At 35.6% G+C, this 19,724-nt stretch overlaps 2 protein-coding genes across 2 annotated transcripts; both read right to left on the reverse strand.

Annotated features, from left to right (window-relative positions):
- Window positions 1-1,678: 1,678 nt before the first annotated feature.
- LOC127848020 (toll-like receptor 1) lies at window positions 1,679-2,479 on the reverse strand. Its single transcript, XM_052380299.1, has one exon. The coding sequence runs from the start codon at window positions 2,477-2,479 to the stop codon at window positions 1,679-1,681; it is 801 nt and encodes a 266-aa protein (XP_052236259.1).
- Window positions 2,480-9,024: 6,545 nt separating this feature from the next.
- LOC127847154 (complement C1q tumor necrosis factor-related protein 3-like) lies at window positions 9,025-17,858 on the reverse strand. The gene is made up of 4 exons (XM_052378855.1): window positions 17,658-17,858; window positions 10,579-10,680; window positions 10,124-10,294; window positions 9,025-9,487 (listed from the first exon to the last, which is right to left on the reverse strand). The coding sequence occupies exons 1-4, from the start codon at window positions 17,788-17,790 to the stop codon at window positions 9,204-9,206; spliced, it is 690 nt and encodes a 229-aa protein (XP_052234815.1). The 5' UTR covers window positions 17,791-17,858; the 3' UTR covers window positions 9,025-9,203.
- Between the last annotated feature and the right edge of the window lie 1,866 nt (window positions 17,859-19,724).

A 19,724-nucleotide genomic window follows, 5' to 3' on the forward strand; every position in this document is an offset into this window, starting at 1 on the left:
AGGCACATAAATATATGTATGTGTATATTTTATGGCAGTCTAAATACATGTGATTTACATTTTGGACATCTAATCCAAAACGTTATAAATGCTGTGTGATATTGAATTGTCTTCGTACTTTGTTACATTCAGACAAAAATTTGGCTTGTCATTTTCATCGGCCATAAGCATACTGATCAAACGAACAGTTTCTATTTGATTCAGCCATTTCGGAATAAACAAATCGTGTCTAAGTGTGTTATACAAAAGGCACTGCATAAACATATGGAACTCGTCCTCTACAATACAGACATTTCGCATTAGACAAAATTTACAATATCTATGATTATGCGGTATGTTCAAGTGTAGGCCTTTCTCAATCATGAGCTCGTGTCCGGAACATCGGAAATTTTAAAGACCTCTTTTTAAAGGGGCCTTTTCACAGATTTTGGCATATTTTGAAGTTTGTCATTAAATGCTTTATATTGATAAATGTAAACATTGTATCTTAAAAGCTCCAGTAAAAAATCAAGAATAAAATTAAAAAATGGAAAAAATGTAGCCGGCACCAGGGCTCGAACCAGTTCCCCCCGGAGTCCTGGAGTTAGTCTGAAGTAAAAACGCATTAGCTCTCTCGGCTATTCCGCCGGGTATACATAGTTTAAGTATTTTATACCTTATATAGGCAATCTTCGTAGTTTCGTAAATTTAAACGACAACAAAATAACTCTCCAAATTATTCAATTGTTTCGCGTTGCAACGCTTTATAATTTTTAGGTTTTCAAATCGTCAAAAGATACATATAATGGCTATATTGGACTATGGTAAATGTTCAGTAATACTGTTTCCTCGCAAATATCATAACTTAAACGAAAATTTGCGAATCTGAAACAACTTTTTTCATTTTTTTCACTTTACCAAACCGTGAAAAGATCCCTTTAATGCGTAAGGCAACTCAATTGACAGATATCGTTCAACATTAAGTAATGTTTTGTATTCCCGATAATATTTCGCCTTATGAGAACTATTCATTTGAGTTTGGAGTTTTTGCAGAGCACAATCTTTAAGCCTTTTTTTAATAAGAACATGAACATTTTAGCATTTCCAACTTCGTTTGCTAACCAAATATAGCCAAAGCCATTCTCGAAAAGTACTCTTTTCACATGTGTAGCCCAATTGGTTTTGCCTGATGATTCGAGGTTGCATGTACATTTGTCTCGGGTATCTGTTTGTTGGCATCTGAAGAATCCTGACCCAGTATGCTATGAGTTTACCCGTGTATGTCACATACAAAGGCAGCCGTCCACATTCAGACAAAGCAAAGAAATTTTACACATGTTTGTTCAAACCACAAAGCCGTTTACAGTAGTTGATGTGCACACGTTCAATACACTCTGCGTACTGGAAGCCCCATATTTCGGCAGAGTAGCACAGAATCGGCGTGATCATAGCGTCAAAAGGTTTGAACGCTTGTTTTGGGCTAAAATATCCAAAATGTTTCTGGTACCTATAAATGCTTCCTAAAGCTTTAATGGCTTGTTTTGCTAGCGTCTCCTTCGTCATTGTCCATGATAACTTTGGTGTAAAGTACGCACCTAAATATTTATAAAAAGACAAGACTTCTACATTTGCTCCTTTGTATGTCCAGTGTTCATATCGGCGTAGAGGACCACCATTTCTAAAACAACATACATGCATTTCAGTTCACACGATTTTTCTCTAATTGCTCAACTGTTAAATCCAAAAGAGCATCGCATAATACAGACCAGTCAGGCTCAATATGGCCGTCATTGGCATCTGCAATCCACGACGCATGCGTGTACCTGTTAAACACCTTCTGGAGAACTTTGCCCATCTCGTCAGGCTCAACTCTTTCCAGAAAAAGCAATATTATTGGTTTATTTTGGTCGTAAGTTTCCTGCACTTCTTTCCTGCACCATTCCTTTTGGCAGAAGTGTTTAGACACTGCCAGAATGATGACAGCCGAGTCTTCAATACAACGTATTATCTCCTCACCAAGCGCGTATCCGGGTCTAAAATGGCGATCACCGGAGCACACCAAAACACGATTAGTTCCTATTTTCAGCTGTAACTCTGAATTTAGTTTCGGTAAGATTGTGTTCACGACCAACTCGGCATCATCGGAGCTAAATGATAGGAACGCTACAAACTTCATTGGAAACTCCCCCAACTCAATCTGAGACCGAAGATTCTTTCTCTCCCGTTTCCGTCGCCTCGAAGTTTGGATCTTGAAGAATATAAGAAGTCCAATAAGCAGAGACACGCACACTATTGGAAGACAAATGGCGAGAGTGCGCTTTATATTTTGTTTTCGACAGTAAGCATTGGTCTTTTCCAAGGCATTTTGGAAAATGTATAACCGTTCACCTTGCAATGTACATCTATAGTCTTCTCGGGGGCCCGCAATAAACGTGTGATTTTTGTGAATCCACTTGATAGTTTCCATGTGGTTATCATCACACGAGCAAATGTACGGCATATTGGACAAGTCTATTGTAAGATTTTGCGGTTTTTTCGCTGCTGCAAGTTGTTGCACTGTATCCCTTGCTTTTGCATCTATGTAAGATACCGCGTTGTATGATAAATTGAACTCTTTAAGATTTGTCAGAAGACCGACGTGGAAGTCTAGTGAAGAAATATTATTGTGAGAAAGATCCAATTCTTCTAATTCGTTGTTAGTTAAAAACATGTTAAAGGGTATGCGAGAAATACCGTTTCTGTTCAATTTCAAAACGTTCAGCTTTGTATTGTTCTTAGTAAGAATTTCAAACTGATCTTCGTAATATTCTTGCATCTTGTGAAGATGGTTACTAGATAAATCTAAATATTGAAGATTTATTGAGGACGATAGAAACTGAGGAGATATGAATTCGAGAATGTTTCCAGATAGCTTTATCCATTTCAACGTTTTCTGAGTGTCATTGTGAAGTTTTAAGGTGGAGTTCAACCGTTTGATAAAATTGTTTGCTAGGCTGAATTTTCTTAATCTGTACGGACAGGACCTAAAGTCACCATCATAGTCATCTTGCAATGGGGGAGTATTGTTGTTCGTGCCTACGCCGTCCATATACAGCTCCTCCGCGTTAAAGAAAAAAATTGTTTTTGTGCATAAAGAAGCAATTTTAGACATTTGTGCAAAAGAGTGCGTAATGTTCGGAAGTTGTGAATCACTCATGTCAATAACCTTCAAACTTAAACAAGGCTTATTTACATAACCAAATCCGTGCATGTTTTGGATTGTAGCATTCCTCAAATAAATTTCGTGGACGGAATTACATAGTGAGCTGTTAGAGAAAGCTTCAAAGTCTAACAGTCGAAATGTGATGTTAGACATGTCAAGGTACGTAATATTCCTTTGTATGCCATGACCAGCGAGGCTTCGAAAGAAATAGTAATTCGCATCAATGGTAACGCGGAAAGTCGAATGCATTCCAGTCAGAGTCAATGCATTTAATTTCGGCAGGTGTGTCGAATTCATAACGTTCAAGAAGTTGCTTATCGCCAAACGACTGTTCCCGGAAAAGTTCAGTTCTTTAATATTGTCCAAACCATAAAATGCATCATTTTCCATATGATCCATGTACTCATTGTGAAAACCAAGGTAGGTAAGGCCGGAAAGTCCTGTGAAAACACCACTGCAAAGATGTGGGCTTCCAATCGCCCATATTGTCAGATTTTCTAACTTTGACCATTGTGGATTGGCAGAAAATGTACTTTTATTTAGAAACGATGTATTAAGATCGTGCAAAACCACTCTACGAATATTTTCGTTGAAAATTAGTCCATTTGGGTCTGGTGCTCTACATGTCGCCTTATCTTCGATGCATACACAAGATTTTGAGCACGCTGATGAGCATGCAATAAACATGCAAACACCAAGTGTCAGTGGCAACGTTGAATACATAGTTACGACAGTGTTTGCTTTTTTAAAACACTTAATAAGCTGTATCTCTGATTATTCCGATTTTCCGTTTGCTAATGCGGTTATCAAAACAATAACTGGGTGTCCCCAATTTTTTCGGCATAACAAATACCCAGAAGTTATGTTGGGCGTTGCCTCAAGTGGTTATTCCTTTAAAAAGTTGCTTCACTTTATTTCAAACAATTATTTCAAATGTTAAACTTAATGCGAAACTTAGTATAATCGTGACATTTAACAATGACCAAAAATGTAACTAAAACAATTTCTTACAAACCAGATTGCACATTTGTCAAAAGAAAACATTCGCACATTCCGACAAAAATGCATATCGCGTCGTTCTTTTTCTCAAACAGAATGATACCCTTTTTTAACTAGTCCAACAAAACTGTTAACATGCCACTTGTCTCTCATAGAAATGTACCGTTTTACTTTTTTCCTACAAAATGATCACCGTTTTACTTAATTCAAACACTTATAGTACCGTTTAACAATAGCGCACATGAACGCAATGCCGCCTTTATATAAACTGCGTCACTTGGTGCACTCATGTTGCACATTATTCTGAATAAATCCTGCAATCAATGGTTATTATGTATTTCTCAAAACAGTAATGCTGACACCAGTGCATATCAAATAACTTGTATTACCGGTGCAAGTCATGTGAGTCACACTCCCGGATGTGTGAAAATTTAAATTCACATTTAAAACATACCTGGGTTTGACAGTTTCAAAATACGTTCTGTTAAGATAAATGTTTTGCTAAAACTTGCAGTGTAGATTAACAGTGAAGCACTTGTGCACAGTAATTATGCAATTGTTAGACAAGGCCTTCTATCAGTGGTATGGTATTCGCAAACAAGTGAAGGTAAATTATCAATGCGAGAGGACGAAAATCCTGTTAACGATACCGATCTTAATTGCTCGGCCAAATACATAGTATCCGCTTGTCAGTATTGATTGATGAGATCATAGTGTCAACACACCCAATATAATGAGTAATAGCCTCATAAACAACATGACAACAGGAAGTTGAACATTATTAAGATGTACTAAACTTTAACATTTTTGCCAAGACGCGTGTTAAACTTCACTACGCGATTAGCGTTAATAGTACAATTTGCTTACTTGAACTTACAACAACCAAAAATATGTTCTCTGCATATGTTTATAAAACTTTGTTAGAACCAGTGTATCATCTGCCATACCTGTCCATTGCTTATCTTTAACTTAAGTGGAATCACAGTTGTTTATGTTTATTTGTTCTGTCTTTATTCATTTTTATTTAAACTATAATTATCGTCTCCAAAATTCAAAACGTGGGAACGAGGCGGAGTTGGTAAGTCGTGGGAGCTACTAAGTTAGTCGTGGGAACTACATAACAACACGTTCCACTGACTTATTTACTACTTCCTACAAGTAAGTTATCTTGTTTCCACGACTAATGAAGTCGACTGAAAAAGTGTATATGTCACATCTTAGTCACCGTTATTAAAAATGTTGTATCGATCTTTAACTTGATTAGAAAAGAAATGATGCGCCCTGTTGTTATTTAACGGTATGAAAATCAAAACTAAGATTATTGATTAAACATGTTAATTCATTGCAAGTGAAAAACTACGTGTTATTTTATTAACTTCATAAGAAATACGGAGAATAATAAGGATTACAAATAAAACAAATGCATGCGTGATAACATTTTAGCAATATAATTAAAGCTTACAAAGCATACTTTGACTTGGTAATTAAATGATTTGCAAAGCACCAATAAACTTTTCAATTAACACCATGAGTACATGGGCATTGCTCGCATTCTTTAAAAAAAATTCGCAGTTTCTAAGTAAAGCGATAGAACCTGCATTATACATGTTGATATTTATACAAGGGCTCAATATTCAACAAAAAATTTTTACCTATGATAAACATTCGAAATGTTTTGTTTTCACCTTCCGGTTCAGTACTTAAAGCCCCATAACTACTCAAAATCAACGAAAATTTCGTACAATATTCGTAAAATAAAGTTAAACAATTAAAAATCAGTGTTCCTTATAGCAATTACCGAAATTTCGCCAGATGTGGTCTGGTAAAATAGATGTTTGTAAATACAAAATCCTCGTTTTTATTATTTTTTGCATATTTAATTCCATTTTAATTTCCCGCAACGATAATTATTCATACGACACATGAACACTAACATGGTACCATTAAGTCTTCGTGTGTCGTATGAATAGATATATTCGCGGGAAAATAAAATGGAATTTAATGTTTCACAAATAAATGAAAACGAGCATTTTGTATCTACACAAATCTATGTAATCATACCACATCTAGCGTTGACATTGTAGCTATTGCTATAAGGAACACTGATTATTTGGGTGTTAACTTTATTTTACGAAAAACATTAAGAAATTTGCGTTGATTTTGAGCGTTATAGAGGCTTTAAACGCTACATTGACTACATAAGAACATGTATATACATAAGAACACGTATCTACATTAGAACCCTTATCTACATCAGAACACTTACCTACATTAGAAAAAGTATATTCCTAAGAACACTTATTAAAAATTTATTTTAGTCTATCTACATACTGAGGATTCAATGGCGTTTAATTAAATGCAAGTAAAATATAGTCGACTCTCGGTTTATTGAATTCGCTCGGCTCTAATTTACGGTTGGTTCGACCTCTCCTTGAAGTCCCAATTTTGTATTGCTTTGATGGCTCGGATGGCTCAAAATTTTCGTGTCGGTCATTGCGACTTCGTGTATACTGTAATGTATACTAAGTTTAAGGAACCAATGAAATTGACTGATCTGTGTAAAACATTTGTCATAATTATATCACAAATGCACATTTGAAAATGTTCACGAAATTGTATTTTCACAAATTTAAGCTCGGAAAGGAAACATCTTAAATAAAGTTTCTTAATAATCAAATTGATTTCTTCGTGACTTGTTAATGTTACAGTGTAGCAAAATTCTTCGATTTGCATTTCATCAATATTCAATTTCTCTGGTTCTCTGGTCAATATGTATATTATTACAAGATACCATCCTTCATGATGTCTTTAATAGCCTACATACGGGTTCCATACTTGACTCCCTGAATTAAATTGTATTATAAATGTATAACATAGATCACAAATCATATAACTCATGTGTTTTATTTTATGATTGCGTTTTACCTGACATGATTAGAAACCTTGTCCTCAAATAGTTCGGCTAAAATAAGTCATTTACTTTCACCAACATCGCTAATAAAAGTGGAAAGGTGTGTCGTAAACTTTTTTTTCCTTAACCTTTTTTCAACAGTTTATTTATAATATGCACTTACATGCAAAATCTTCCAATTATCGTTTGAATATTTACGTTTAAGGTAATCTTGTGTTGTTGATTATATAAAGTTAATTCAGCGAATCTAATCGAATGTCGAAAAAGTATCGTAAACCTTATAGTCACTTAAGTTAATATGAACGAATTGAGCTAATTGTATCGACAAATAAATTGCCTCTGGTTTTAGCAGGTGTTCGTTCACATGTCTTATCAGCATAATAATTGTCGCTATTTTTGTTAACAGGTGTTTGTTAACAATTCTTCATCAGCATGATGCATGCATTACAAATATCCGGTCATTTCAAACGACACGAAGTTTGCTTGAATAAATGAAGTGGATTGGCCTTTGTAGTAGTTTCAAGGAGTGTATTTCATTTAATGGCAACTTTTAAACCGCATTACCAGACAGTATATTTCTATCTCTGTAATGTTAATGTCGCTCCTTTATAACAAATATTATTTTATTATTAATATTCTTAACATATTTTAAAAACTAACGTCAATCGAATATATCGAATGGGTCTTTTTTATGATAAACATTTATATTTAGTAAGTTCAATTGTTTAAAGTGGGTATGCACAATCTTGTCATATATTTATAAATTTATATAAAATGTGTAAACAACGTAAACTATATATATTTCAATATAAATTAAAATAAAAGTTAAGAAGAAAATGTGTCAAAAAAATGCGAAATAAGCCAGATATTTAATTCTGAAATCGAAAATGTATGTACAGTCGAATTCGCCAGTATGTATATCATGCATTTACGACGTAAATCTAAAATAAGTTGTACGGATCATTTTAATTTCCTGCAACATATCTATGCATACGACACACGAACACTTACTCCGATCCAAATAAAAAGACGAATGCTTCGGTTATTGTAGGAAAATATGTACGAAATATCTTCGTCACAATCGGCTCGGGGTGCTAATTTGTCTTTGCTGCATGTTTTAAAATTCGTCTTCACTGTATTTGTTTACTTGCCTATTTTGTGATATTGTAACATATTTTTTATCAATATATTACAATTTAACACATATCAAAATCGTGCATGCCCACTGATAATTGTCGTTAGATTGACAGAGGGCACGAGTATGTCATGCTAATTACCGTTAGATTGACAGAGGACATGGTAATGCCATGCTAATTATCGTGAAATTGACAGAGGACATAGAAATACCATGCTAATAATTATTAGATTGACATATGACGAGAGTATTCCATGCTAGTTATCGTTAGTTTTACACAGGACATGGGTATGCAATGCTAATTATCGTAAGATTGAAAGAGGGCAATGGTATGCAATGCTAATTATTGTTATATTGACAGAGGGCATGTGTATGCCTTGCTTATTATCGTTCGATTGACAGAAGACATGGGTATGCCATGCTTATTATCGTTAGATTGACAGAAGGCATGGGTATGCCATGCTTATTATCGTTAGATTGACAGAAGGCAAGAGTATGCCATCCTTATTATCGTTAGATTGACAGAAGGCATGGGTATGCTATGCTTATTATCGTTAGATTGACAGAAGACATGGGTATGCTATGCTTATTATCGTTAGATTGACAGAAGGCATGGGTATGTCATGCTTATTATCGTTACATTCACAAAGGGCGTGGGTATGCCATTCTCATCATGGCCTTTACTTCATTTACTTATATGAATTGTCTTTATACTAATATTCATTTCGCATTGCATAAAAGTCACGGTAAAATAAGGGCAAAATATTGTTTAATAAATGAACTCGTTAACACAGCCAGCAAAGCTTAAGGTATAATTGCAATGTAATACATGTAAATCCATTGAATGTCCAACAAAGACAGCAAAACAGTTTAGAAAATAAATTTACTAAGGAAATGTTTTTTTAAGGGTACATATACGTTAACGCGCACGGGAGTAATAATTGAGACCGTTTCGCGATCATTTAATTTCAACTCATTTATGGACTGAAGTACGGCGTGATCATGTGACCGGAAAACGACGTCTGATCATTTCCACCGAGACCCTCGTGCGGGTTGAAGCGACCGTTCTGAACCCAAACCTGATCGCCCGCGTGCAATTGCTCGGTGATGACGTGCGTGTTGGTCTCAGGGTTTGTTTGGTTACCATGCACGAGTGTCGGTGTGGACGTGATGGCGAGCAGGCTGTGGCTGTTCTTAATCAGATAAAAACTGGAGCCATAGTTGGCATAGCTCGTGATGGTTAGGTAGAATATGTACAAACCTGGAATTAAACGTGCTCGCATTTTAGTCAACAACTAAGGTGCGCATTTATTATAACAATTCTTTATTAAGGTAAACACTTGCATTAACTATGTTCTTACGTATTTTTTTACATGTAATACTCTATAACGGAATCAAGGAACGTTGCAATCGCATTATAAGTTGCAGTTGGTAATTATGTTGCTCGAATATGTACGATGCTTTCTTTTCAGATATGCTATCTCAAATGTGTAGCAATCAACAACCAATGCGCTATAAAATGAATAGATACATGTATATTTTTAAAAGAACCATTTTATAATTAACAAAAGTCTTAAGTCTATCGGGTTAATCGTTAGACAAATAATTTGTAGAATGCTCTGATGCATTTCTTTTTAACCCTTTACCACTCAGATACGCACTTTGACACGTGTGTAGGTCCTTAGAAAATCAAATTAAAAGTCAGACCTTTCTTACTAAATTCAAGTTTTAAAGGCTTCGTTTCCAACCCTAAAATACTGACAAGCGGCAAAGAGCATAAAACCGGAACAGCATGCAAGTTACTCGCAGGCTGTTCTTTTTTTATTCTAGTTGCAAAAGCCATTTTTACTTTTTTTCTGAGCAGGTAAGGGTTAAATCAGGTAACTCGTTACCATACCATTTTGTGGTGCCGTGAAGTGGCCGGTCGTCTTGTCATACGAGTTACCAGGGTTGGTGACCACGTGATCAAACACCACTGGTTGATTAGCACCGATGTTGGTCATGTCATGTGACAGCTGAGCGGTGAAGGCCACGGCCTGCGGGTTATGTAGGACCTGATTAAGGTGGCCTGAAATAAAAGTGAAATCCCACCAATGACCGCGAACATTATGGCTGCAACGTAGGATTAAGGCGCTCGCATCTAACAACGTGGTAGTGAGGAACGTGGTATTTAAAATGGTATCCCATAGCAACAGAGCAATTTGGGCGATATACATACTTGTAGCAATATATTAACAACTTTACGTATTACCATTTGTGTTTAACGTAAGGTGTTTCACCTCCATGTTTACATAAATTAAAACTCAATTTATATATATATATAGGTGCAAACATTGTAAGTTTTTGGCTTACTCAGTTGCTGCTCCATGGCTGAAATGTTCTTCATCAGGGCATCGATCAAGGCCTGCTTTGTACTTAAACTTCCAACTGCATTCTGGAGGGTCGTCAACTGACCTAATATAACACCAACATAAGCAAACATGCAATGCAGGAAGGTCCGTCAACTGACCTTATGTAACACCAACATAAGCAAACATGCAATGCATGGGGAGCCGTAAACTGACCTTAAATAACACCAATATAACCAAACATGCAATGCATGAAGGGCCGTCAACTGGCCTTATATAACACCAACATAAGCATACATGCAATGCATGCATTATACGAGCCGCGTTGTGGGAAAACTGGGTTTAATACATGTGCGTAAAGTGACGCCCATGTTAGCTTTGCAGTCCGCACTTCAGTTAAATGAAAAATTCCATAAAAGCGGACAGTGGCGTATCTCATTGACATATGCGGACTTCAGAGATTAATCTGGGATAACACGTTACGCAGAAGCATTTAGCCCAGTCTTCCCAGAACGAGGCTAATATGAAGGTGCGTGTTTCGTATTACAATTAATGTTGAGTGTTTAATGCGAATAAGTGTTATGATAGTACAGATGATCCTACGGAAAAACATACAGAAAGAGGAGGAAGAAATAAAGGAAGAAGTGCATAAGGACGGGCTTAAGCACAATCAGTATAGCTGACTTTTTTCAGAAAATAACTTGTTTGTATCGCAACATCCATCCCCATCTTGTATCAGGTAATTGCAGAGTATAAAAGAAATGCCTCCAAAGATTCTACGTGAAATCTAATCTATTTTCTAATGCAAAAAAGTCTAAGTGAAGTGCTATTTTCGCATTCAATAGAGAGAGAGAGAAAAAAACTTTAGAAACCTTTTTTTACGTAGATTTTAACCATACATAGACGTGTAAATGAATTATAAGTAACAAACATAACAATCATGAATTTATTATCGTTTAATTGCAAACTCTTATTTGATATTAAGGTGAGATGTTAATAAGTGGGTCAATCTATGAATTACTTTTCTGTTGAAACGTGTATTATTAAATTAGTATGCTGCACAATCTGTTGACCAATCAATAGAAAGCCATTCTGATGTCATACGATTTGAATAGTTACTGTGCTGGTGAAATGTGAATCGGTAGGTAACCATTCTGATGTCATACGATTTGGTTGGTTACTGTGCTGGTGAAATGTGAATCCGGAGATAACCATTCTGATGTCATACGATATGGTCGGTTACTGTGCTGGTGAAATGTGAATCTGTTGTTAACCATTCTGGTGTCATACGATTTGGTCGGTTACTGTGCTGACGAAATATGAATCTGTTGTTAACCATTCTGGTATCATACGATTTTGGTCGGTTACTGTGCTGACGAAATGTGAATTTGTTGTTCACTATTCTGGTGTCATACGATTTGGTTGGTTACTGTGCTGGAAAAATATGAATTGGTAGATAGCAATTCTGGTGTCATAAGATTTGGTTTGTTACTGTGCTGGTGAAATGTGAACCCGTAGATAACCATTCTAACTTGTGTCGTACGATTCGGTTTGTAACCGTGCTACGTAAATGTGAATCCGTAGATAACCATTGTTGTGTCATACGATTTGGTTTGGTACTGTGCTGGTGAAAAGTGAATCCTTAGATAACCATTCTTGTGTCATACGATTTGGGTTGGTTACTGTGCTGGTGAAAAGTGAATCGGTAGATAGCCATTCCGGGGTCATACGATTTGGTTGGTTACTGTTCTGGAGAAATATAAATCCGAGGATAACCATTATTGTGTCATACGATTTGGTTGGTTATTGTGCTGGTAAAATGTGAATCCGTAGATGAACAATCTGGTTTTATACAATTTGGTTGGTAACTGTGCTGGTAAAATGTGAATCTGTAGATAACAATTCGGGTGTCGCACGATTTGGATGGTTACTGAGCTGGTCAAATGTGAATCCGTAGGTAACAATTCTGGTGTCACACGATTTGGATGGTTACTGAGCTGATGAAATGTGAATCATTATAGGGATCATACACGTTTTCGAGGGCATAATCATCTGCGGGTGCTTTAAAAATCCGTTCCTGTCCTCGTGCTGCAGCACGAGGACAGGAACGGATTTGGAGAGCGCACTCAGATGATCATGTCCGAGAAAATGTGTACTTTCGCTATTATTGCATAAACAAATCACACATACCAAAATAAATTAATATAACATTGAAAATGATATGTCTTGTTCATTCGATATCGACTTAATAATTCGATTATTTCATATAACGTCATACAGTTCAAGGTTGTGTTTTACATATGACTCACTCGGGGGCGAGTCAGCGGTAATCATCAGAAATGACGAGGCTTTACATTCGGATAGGCAATTTTGGATTTAAAATGTGTTTAAACAGTGGATTAATGCAAAGTAAGAAATGATGAATTATTTTGGAATTTACTGAACGTGACGGATAAAAATATCGTCAGAATAAGTCATTGGTTTCATAGATGTTTCTTTCGTACAGGTCTATCTGAGTTCGTTCAAACTAAATTTTCTAAACATTAATACTGCCAACATATTGTCACCACTGAAGTACTTTAAGCATACAGCTGGAACGTTGAAGGTACATAAACACATACATTTACAGCATAGTCTTTTGAAAGTGTTGAGTAAATAACCTTAACTTCATTGACGTTTGACATTGAAGCTTTATGTTTCAATAAAATAAAGCTGTTGTCAAGAGAGTTCAGATGGTATAATTTTAAAAGTGGATTTAAATATTCATTGCCTTTATCCCTGCATGCATGAGGAAACTGGTGCTTATTCAGTTCCCCATGTATGCTAGAAAAGTCTTTTATGAAGTAAGTAAGTTTATGGATATGAAAAACACATACATAACAGGGCTTGAACGGCACGTGAATCGCCTTGTTAATACACGATTTCTCCCGTTCAAGCACTCCTTTTGCCAAGTTTATGCATCCCGCCAGAGGGCATTATAGATAGAGTTTATGCAATAATAGATGTTAAGGGGCCTTTTCACAAATTGTGCATTATTTGAAGTTTGTCATTAAATGATTTGTATTGATAAATGTAAACATTGGATCTAAAAACTCCAGTAAAATATCAAGACTAAAATTTAAAAAAAGAAAAAAAGTAAGCCTCGGCAAGGCTCGAACCACTGACCCCCGGGCCCCTATTCACCAAACAAATCTTAGACTAAAGTCTAAAAATAAAAAAAAATCTTTAAATTAAAATATTTAATAATTTCTTTAATTTTGAGCCAAACTTTGCAGTAAACATTTCTATCTATATTATTCTTCATATAGAACATTGTGTTAAAGACATAATCACCAGTGGAGGCCTGTGTATATTCAAACACTGAACACATTTTTCTTGGTTCTAAGTCTATTCTTTATTCTAAAGTCTAAGAATCTGTTGGTAAATACGGGCCCTGGATTCCTGGAGTAAAAGAAATTCTCTTAGACCACTCGACCATCCCTTAAACAATAATGTAAGTATTTTAGACTTTATATAAGCGATCCTCGTATCTTCACAAAATATAACAAAAACAACAGAACTCACCAAATTATTCAATCGTTTCGCGTTGCAACGCTTTATAGTTTTCAGGTTTTTAAATCGTCAAAAGATGCATATGATGGCTAAACTAAAACAATAATTTGCGATTCTGAAACAACTTTTTGTCAATTTTGTCAATTTACCATAACGTGAAAATGCCCCTTTAAATCAGCAGTAACATGTATGCATTTTTGTTACATCATACTAATCTTGTATACATGTATATATTAAATTGAACAGGAAATACAATTATTAAAAAGACATAATGCGTTGATTGTAGTTTGTTTGTAAAAGATAATCAGATTGATCAATGCGATCAAAGATCGTGGATTGTGTGTGTATCTTCGCAGTTCTTACATGCATCACACCAACATCAATTACTGGGTGTTGCGCCTGTTTTGGCGCCTTATTTCACATTATTATATAATTTTGATAATGCATTTATAGACGAAACCTATAAATTCTATGTGACTTGAAATTAAAATGTCAACCGAGAATCAACCATAAGTATTTCAAATAGTTCTACGCTCAATCTTCGAACAGATCTGTTTTAGTGGCTATACAGCTATTTAACAGGATTATTTATAGTGTCGATATATAATGTGATTATGTTCAATATATTGGTCAAGCTTATGGGAGCATTATTATTAAATAAATCGAAAACGGTATATAACATGCTATTGCTTAAAACATATTACGTATATAATATTAAGCTTACATGTGTACATGATAGGTAGTGCATACACTGGATAACTTCTTTTCAAATACCTCTGGTCGTACGATAATTATTGTTACGCATTAGTATATGCCTCCATAGCTCAGTGGATAAGGCGCTTGCTGAAATCCAGAGGTCTCGGGTTCGATCCCGGGTCGGGGCACATACATGCCAGTCATGTTTCAGCGGAATGCTGACTGACAAATAAAGGCTTAGCTCGGCATTAAGACGTGTTTGTTTGTTTAGTAAACGCGTTATCGTTCAACTGGCGATTTCAAGACAGGCGAGCTTGCGCTAATGGAGCGGCTACTTATTTAAAACTCGATAAATTTATATGTTTAAAAGTCAATCATGAAAACAATCTAAACCAGAAGTAGCGCGACAGAGGCCGACGCGTATTCCCACGCCGCATAGATATTATATTAAAATGCAATTTTGGGTGGGCAAGGCCTATGTTGTTGCGTCCCGGGGTGGGTAATGTGGACATGGATGGTCGAGATAGACCGTGTTGTCATAAGAGATGTTCAGTATTAATTTGATGTCAGTTGGTGAATAAATGAAGAAGTTATGTTAAAACAAATTTTGGGTACGAAAAAAATGTGGGTACGAAAATTTTGGGTACCAACAAAATATTCCCGAAAAAAAATTGGGTGCGAAAAAAAATAGGTACGAAAAAAAATTGGGTGAGAACAAATTTGGGTACGACAAACAATTTTGAGTACAAAACAAAATATCGGTACGAAAAAAAAATGGTTACGACAAAATTTGGGTACGAAAAAAAATGGGTACGAACAAAAATGAGTACGAAAAAAAATGAGTACGGAAAATGTGTGGGTTCGAGACAAAATTTTGAGAACAAAAAAAATGGGTACGAAAAAAATTGGGTACGAAAAACATTTAAGTCCGATAAAAAATGTGGGTACGAAAAAAAATGGGTACGAAAAAAAATTGGGTTCGAAAAATGTTGGGTACGAAAAAAAATTGGGGTTACAGGGAAGTAGTTCCCGTGGACCTCTCGATAAATTTGAAAGATAACGGGAACCAAGCTGCCTTTACCTTTATCAATGGCCATGGTGTGGGTAATGTGAACATGGATGGTCGAGATAGATCGTGTTGTCATAAGAGATGTTCAGTTAATTTGAAGCCAATTGTTGAATAAATTAAGAAGTTATGTTAAAGTGATAGTATGGGCATCTAACAGTTTATAGGTGTCTATCCCAACCGTTGTTTATTTTTAATGTTTTCATTTCATATATACTTATATTTGTTAATGAAGCATCAACATACTAAAACAATATCCCGGAAAGAAAAAAAATAATGCATTTTAATATCAACCGTACTTTCGTTAGACAACTGAGCATGCATACGATGTGAACCTAAATTTAGTTTTAGTGCAGATTAGTTCAAACGACACAAAGATACAATTTTGTTTTACGGATCATTTCGGCTTAAAGGACTGGGTGAGTCATGTAATCGTACACTTCAACACCGTAATTTCGAACACCGATAATCCGAAGTCACCGTTATTTCGAAGTATTTTTCGGGTCCCGATTTTGATTCTTGTTTGTTTAATGTAAAATTTCATTGTTAATCCGAACTTCGTTAAACCGAAGAAATCGTTAATTTGAAGTGATTCTGTCGGTCCCATGTATATAAAATATATTTTTTTTTAAACAACTGGTAGCAAGATGAGTTGCAGATAATTGGTCAGTTACCACATTTTAACTAACTCTTTTGACCTGTTAATTCTTTTCAGCTCAATTCAACAGATAAAATGCCCATCATATCACTTTAAAACAAAATTTTGGGCTGGACGTAGTCGGGCACTATCTCCTCCTAGTCTTTTAGCACTAGAACCTTGAAACTTACACACATGGTAGTTATGAGCATATGTGCGACGGTGCACTATTTGGAATTTTGATCTGACCCCTGGGTCAAAATTTATTATCATGTGCGTCGCATGTTGTTAGTAAAATGAGTTGTTTTTTCCCATTTTACCCATTTATTTACCGATATCTTTTCACCCAGGGGTCAGATCAAAATTCCGTTGCCGTCACCGTCGCTAATATGCTCATAGCTACCATGTGTGTAAGTTTCAAGGTTTTAGTGCTAATAGCGTAGGAGGAGATAGTGGCCGAACGGACGGACAGAAAGATGGAGACCAATACAAGATAGAAAAATAAAAACAAAATAGATCAGGATATGTAAAAACCACTCGTTTATGATATAAACTATACTAGTGGAAAGAAACCAATATACGAAAATTCCCTTTATTCATTCGGACATACAGGCGGGACGTTTCTACAATGCTACATCATTTCTTGACAACTTGATTGGTACATCAATGGTCATCAATTCTCAAGTTCAACCTTGTAAATTTATCGTTGCGGTATCATCTCTTAGCGCAGCATCGTAACCTTATCATTATTCAATTAGAAATATTTTATGGAAATAACAATATCGAAAACAGTATTCGTAAAAAGTGCTTTTAATCGGCCCACTTAACAACTCTTTTTCATTCTGATGCGTTACTTATAAAACATTCGTTCAAACGTCAGTGCTACATCATTGCACATGTGATGCCCACAGCGTTGTTTATAGGCCCATAATCAACGAATCATCAACCATTAATTCAGCCTCGTTCGGGCCTAATGAACGTGCGTAAAGTGTCGTCGTAGATTAGCTTGTGCAGTTCAGAGGTCTCTTTTAACTGAAAATCCAGTTTAGATGGTAAGTGTCGTCCATGTGCACTTTACGCCCATGCATTAAGCCCAGTTTCCAGAACGTGGCTCAAGTTTTCAAGTTCATACCTGCCAATTGCTGTAATTCCAAGACGCACGTGCACTCGGAGCTGATTTGCTCGAGAAAACCATTCGAAAATGTAACAGCAACAAATGCGAAAACAAGAAATTGGAACATCGTAAAGCGGTGTTTACGTATCATATCAGTGACAAGCGCGGACCGTTCTCAAGTCGCACTATACATTGGTTGTGACAAGATAAGCCTTTGGAATGGTTTCTGTGATTGCGAATTGATAAGGGCAGACGGCGTAGATGTGTGTATACACGGCGACGATGAAGAGCGAATTTTGGTGTCTTCCAAATTGGTTTAAACATATTTATTCAGTAATGTGTTTTACAACATAATGTACAAGCATCTAAAGTTTATAGGATTGGAACGATAGCTAGGCTTCCAAATTGACCTGTAAGCACGGTTGAACGCAATATTTATACGCAATAGTTATATTTAAAACCAAAAGTCACGTTTATCCTAAATACAATCACGCACACGTGTAATCAAACAAATCGAGCGCAATGATTACATTACTCCCAGCGCTTAAATACACATGTAAATATAACACAATCTTACATATTTATCCCATGCAGTTAAATAAATAATTTATATATTGCGGCGACACAATTAACACTCAAATAGAAATATAAATTCTTCGTTTAATATAATTTCTAGAATGCTAATGTCTTATTCATTTCTTACTGATACACTCTTAACCATTGCCAATATGTACTTACCTCACGAACTACTTGGTGGCGAAAATCAGGTTTAATTTTTAACCGACCAGAAAAACACTAGATGCTAGATTTCTGAAACATGTTTTGTCTATCAGTAATGTATTGTTTTTTATTACTAAAATGGGTTGGGGATTGACCCTTTTGTTTGATTTTTTTTTCACCGGAGCTTTTAGACCCAATGTTTACATTTATCAATATAAAGCATTTAATGACAAACGTCAATACCTGCCAAAATCTGTGAAAAGGTCCCTTTAAACCCAGCATGCCATATCAACAAGATGAGTCACGCTGTTTAAAAATAGACGTTTGAATGTTGAAGTCACAGTCATTTTGAAGATACAGTCAGCAAAACCTGTATAATGAACACTTTGAAGACTTAAAGGTATGACCTTGACCTTTGACGAAGGGACACAACCTTTGCACACAACATGTTGTTCCTAAATTGTGAATTTTGATAGAAAAGTAATTTTTAATTGAATAAGAACGTTTAAGGCTGTGCATGTTGTTTTATGATAGTTTTTGAGAATATACTTTTAATTGTTATCTTTATGCAGATGTAAAATCTATGAAAAAGTTCTAGTTCTTACACGCTGCATTGTGCACACAAGTGACATCTGACCCCTAAGTGTGACCTTGATATTTCCGATACACTGTTACCTCGTAGTGAACATTTATGGTCAGTTATTCGATAAACAATGCCGTTATATTCGGGTAAGCTTGAACGGACTAACGCTTGCGAGCATGTACACTGATTCTTGACACTGCAACACCTTTGATTTTGCCAGATTGTCTCATCTTGTGTTCATTCGCGAAAGCAAACAGTATAGTTACCCAAAGTATTGTTTAAGTTCGTTCCCATATTTGAAAGCAAACATTCTGTGATTTTTCAAAGCACTGCCTTTTTTCAAAGCACTACCTTATTTTGTTCATATAGTAAATATTTTATGATTTGGCCAAGAATTTTGTCTCATCTTTTTTGGATATTAAATATGCTATGAGTTCGCCAAAAATCGTCACAGCTTGTTTGGATATCAAATATTCTATGATTTGTCTAGCCTTTATTGACATTAAAAATTGTATGCTTTCGCGCAGCATTATCTATGCTTGATTTTATAGTAAATATTTCACGATTTCGCCAAACATGAACAAAGCTTGCTTTTAATAGCAAACATTCAATGATCACGTAAAGCATTATATCAGATTATATGTTTTAATAACAACTATTCTACGATTGTGCAATCAGAACCTTAACTTGTCTTCACATTAAATATTCAATGATTTTGCAAAGCACTATCACATATTATTTTGACATAAAATATTCAATGATTTGTCAAAGTACTGTCACAT

This window comes from Dreissena polymorpha, chromosome 10, assembly GCF_020536995.1.
Source record: "Dreissena polymorpha isolate Duluth1 chromosome 10, UMN_Dpol_1.0, whole genome shotgun sequence".
In the NCBI taxonomy this organism is placed as follows: Eukaryota; Metazoa; Mollusca; class Bivalvia; order Myida; family Dreissenidae; genus Dreissena; species Dreissena polymorpha.

What these genes read in the sequence shown, in the direction of transcription:
- LOC127847154 (XM_052378855.1), bottom strand. Translation starts at nt 17,790, where the DNA reads ATGATACGTAAACACCGCTTTACGATGTTCCAATTTCTTGTTTTCGCA. An exon ending in AGCCATGGAGCAGCAACTGA is followed by an intron (nt 10,295 to 10,578) that starts GTAAGCCAAAAA and finishes CTTTTATTTCAG; the next exon opens with GCCACCTTAATCAGGTCCTA. An exon ending in CTTCACGGCACCACAAAATG is followed by an intron (nt 9,488 to 10,123) that starts GTATGGTAACGA and finishes GTTTAATTCCAG; the next exon opens with GTTTGTACATATTCTACCTA.
- LOC127848020 (XM_052380299.1), bottom strand. Translation starts at nt 2,479, where the DNA reads ATGCCGTACATTTGCTCGTGTGATGATAACCACATGGAAACTATCAAG.